The 3,764-nt window shown below is 36.5% G+C and overlaps 1 protein-coding gene across 1 annotated transcript; it reads left to right on the top strand.

Annotated features, from left to right (window-relative positions):
- The first annotated feature begins 216 nt into the window (after positions 1-216).
- Positions 217-3,054, top strand: LOC140888283 (uncharacterized). Its single transcript, XM_073295968.1, has 5 exons — positions 217-553; positions 1,766-1,876; positions 2,009-2,264; positions 2,447-2,794; positions 2,877-3,054. Exons 1-5 carry the CDS (start codon positions 217-219, stop codon positions 3,052-3,054), a joined length of 1,230 nt encoding a protein of 409 aa, XP_073152069.1.
- Positions 3,055-3,764: the final 710 nt, after the last annotated feature.

Below are 3,764 nucleotides of genomic sequence, written 5' to 3'. Positions count from 1 at the left end.
TCACCCGTGGATTTAAGTTTACATTTATCCAAAAATCGAGGTGAACCCGTATCTCAACAGCAATATGCAAGGATAATTGGGAGTGTAATGTATATTACAAATTGTACTCGTCCTGATATTGCATACTCAATAAATAAATTGAGTAGATTTACAAGTAATCCTAGTCATGATCATTGGAAAGCATTAGAAAGAGTGTTTAAATACTTAAAGTACTCAATGGACTATGGATTACATTATAGCACATATCCTTCCGTACTAGAAGGATACTGTGATGCAAATTGGATATCCGACACAAAAGACTCTAAGTCCACAAGTGGATATGTGTTCACCATCGGTGGAGGAGCTGTGTCATGGAAATCCTCTAAACAAACGTGTATAGCTCGTTCAACTATGGAATCGGAATTCATAGCTCTAGACAAAGCGGGAGAAGAAGCGGAATGGCTTCGTAATTTCCTAGAGGATATTCCGTGTTGGATGAAACCAGTGCCAGCAATTATGATACATTGCGATAGTCAAGCGGCTATTGGTAGGGCACAAAGTAGTATGTATAATGGTAAGTCAAGACACATACGTCGAAGACATAATACCATTAGGCAGTTGATCTCAAATGGAGTTATCGCAGTTGATTATGTAAAATCAAAAGATAACTTAGCCGATCCGTTGACAAAAGGTTTAGGACGAGATCAAGTTAACTGCTTATCAAGAGGAATGAGATTAAAACCTACAAAATTAAAGAATATTCATAGCGGAAACCCAACCTTGTAGATTGGAGATCCCAAGAACTTGGTTCAATGGGACAATCAAGTTATGAACGTTCACGTGCACTCAGAACTTTGTTCTATTCTCATTCCTAGGATAAAAGTGCAACCTGTGCAAGTAGTGAGGTTAAGTTTTAACAAAACTTTTAATGATTCCTATATTTCTTTATGAAATAGGGTATGACAGGATACTCATATACTAGGAGGTCACCTATTTAAGTGTGAAGATGGGCCGCTTCAACGAAACACTTAAGAATCCAAGATGTTGTCCAGGGCCAAAACGGACAAAATCATGAGAATAAATAAAGTGTGAGAAAAATTATTGTGTGAATACTGTTGTCTAGGTTTACATCAACGGCTGAATAGTTCAAGACATCACGTTCACTAGGCAGCCTAGCAAATCCGATAGTATTTCACTAAGGAAGGTTCAAAGCCGCAAGCTACCTCTCCCCATGAAATAATTTTTCGTAAGAAACTCTGTTTTAGCATCTGCATACATATTCGCATAAATCACATTCATGTGGGGGATTGTTGGAAATCTTTCCTTGTGAACGGACGTGACTCTTGGGCTCGAACCAGTGCATCTCTTCAGACCGAACCATTGCAACTTTTCGGCCATGCATGCATCGAAGGGATGCAACCGTCCGAGGCAGCCGTCCAACATCTATAAATAGATGGCCCCTGCATTCAATCCAACTCGCTCATTCAGATTTTCTTTTCTTCTCTCTTGCATACTCATATCGAGTCTGAGTTTCTTAAAGCACTTCTGTTCGAAGTTCTTTGAGTTTGCAGTGCTGCTACTCAAAGTTGTGAAGCGTTCTATCTTCGGAGACACTTTGCACAATCCCGTTAGCACCTAGGCGGGGCAAAATTTGTCTTAAAGAAAAAGAGTTCAACTCTTGGCTCGCTTTTGATCGTGTGGTGGAAATTGTGTTTACATAAAATATATTGGTCTTTTTTTATTCACCGAATTCCAGTTGATGATCATTAAATTAACATATTATCAGGTGTTCCGTCAACATCGTTGGGCGCGAAAACAATTACAACTGACATTAAGAATCCAAGTTTTGATCAAATGAAAAAGAAATTCGATTGGTTCCAGATAATTTCTTTTGTGGGTAAGTATTTGAACATGTATATATATTAAGGCCAGCTATGGAAGCTACCCAGCTTGTTGTCATTGGATTGTAAGTGTGTTGTAATTTGTCCACGGTGCTCTTATAACTTTTGGTGTCTAATATAATATATAGTTCCTGGATTGAAGAACATGAGGGATAAGAAGGTAATGCACCGACAAGCGCATGAACTCGTCAAATGCTTGTGCGACGCGCTGGAATCTTTGTCTTCCAGTGACGCTGCTTCAATCTATGGAATTGCTATATTTGATGCTGCACATAATGGCATACATGAGGTTGTGGAGTTGATCATAGAGATTTTTCCTAATGCCATTTACAAGTGCGAAAGAGAAACCCAACGTACCATTTTTCATGTGGCAGCAAGAGAACGGTTCGAAAATGTTTTCAATCTCATTTATCACATGAATGTTGACAAACAATACTAATTAATTAATTACATCTCTTGTCTAATATATATTCTTATCACATAAACTTTACTTACATAGCTTCTCTTTGTACTTGAGGACATTTTTGTGCTGATAAATTCATCAACAATATTATTATATTTTACAGGAAATGGAAAAGTTCATTAAACCATCTTGCAGGACATGACGAGGACAAAACTCCTTATATGTTATTTACTGAGAAGCACCGGGAACTGAAATTAGAAGGAGAGAAATGGATGAAAGACACCGCTACCTCATGCACAATTGCGGCTGCATTAATTGCGACGGTCGTGTTTACTGCGGTTTTCACAGTACCAGGAGGTGTTAGTAGTGACTATGGAGTACCAATGTTTGTTAACCAAATTTCATTCATTATATTTTCCATCTCAAACTCGGTTTCTATGTTCACCGCAACTACTTCCCTGCTGATGTTCTTATCGATCCTGACTTCCCGTTATGCAGAGCAAGATTTCTTGTATGCTCTACCAAAAAGATTGTGCATTGGCCTTCTCACTCTCTTCACTTCCATCACATTCATGATGGTTAATTTCCTTCAGTGCAACTGTATATATTACTCTTAGGAGTAAATCCAGTTTGTTTCTCATTCCAGTAGCTGCATTTGCTTGCTTGCCAGTTGCATCATTTGTGTTGTTGCAATTCCCTCTTCTTATTACAGTGCTGTACTCCACATATGGACCAGGAATTTTCGGAAAGAAGAAACAAGAAACAAGCTAAGCAAGAGGGCTTTTTTTCTACGTTAGTTTGATTTATACATACATGAAAAAGTCTCTCTCTTCTCTGTGTACGTTTGTTTAGTTGGAATTTGTTTTCTACAGTTTGATTTTAATCTTTTATGGATGTAATTATGGCAGTGATAATAAATTTCACCGATGGCTTTTCTTTTTATGTCGAATTAGTTTTGCAAATTTCTTTTTTTAAAAAATATCGACTATATTCTGCAACATGCATGAGATCATATTTAAAAGAAAAATTGTAACATGAAGTTTTAATTGGGTGATTAAAAATACAATTTTGAAATTAGAAAATTAATACTCTATTAATATACCAAAAAGTTAATTTTTCTGTAAATTTTCCTTAAGTTTAATCAATTGTTCAGATAAACGCCAATTCACCAAGAACAAAACAATACATGCATATATTGATAAATGTCCCATATAATGAGAATTGACAATTCTTTGCAGGATATTCACATCGATAGAGATGTGTCGCCTACAGGTTAAATGGTTATATATATGTTTTCAATGCCATTTAATTTACTATGGTTTGCAATACTATTTTATAAATCCTGGAACTATCTCATCCCCACTTAATTGGTGTACGTGTGACTTTCATACATGAATAAAAACTTTCTTTTTGAGTGTATAATATGTAAACTCGTGTATTTTTAGGTAGTGTTTAGTCAACCAACTAAACTTTCCACGGAC

Source organism: Henckelia pumila, chromosome 3, assembly GCF_033568475.1.
Source record: "Henckelia pumila isolate YLH828 chromosome 3, ASM3356847v2, whole genome shotgun sequence".
In the NCBI taxonomy this organism is placed as follows: domain Eukaryota; kingdom Viridiplantae; phylum Streptophyta; class Magnoliopsida; order Lamiales; family Gesneriaceae; genus Henckelia; species Henckelia pumila.
The sequence above is the reverse complement of the archived record's forward strand: the minus strand, read 5'-3'. Positions and strand labels throughout refer to the sequence as shown.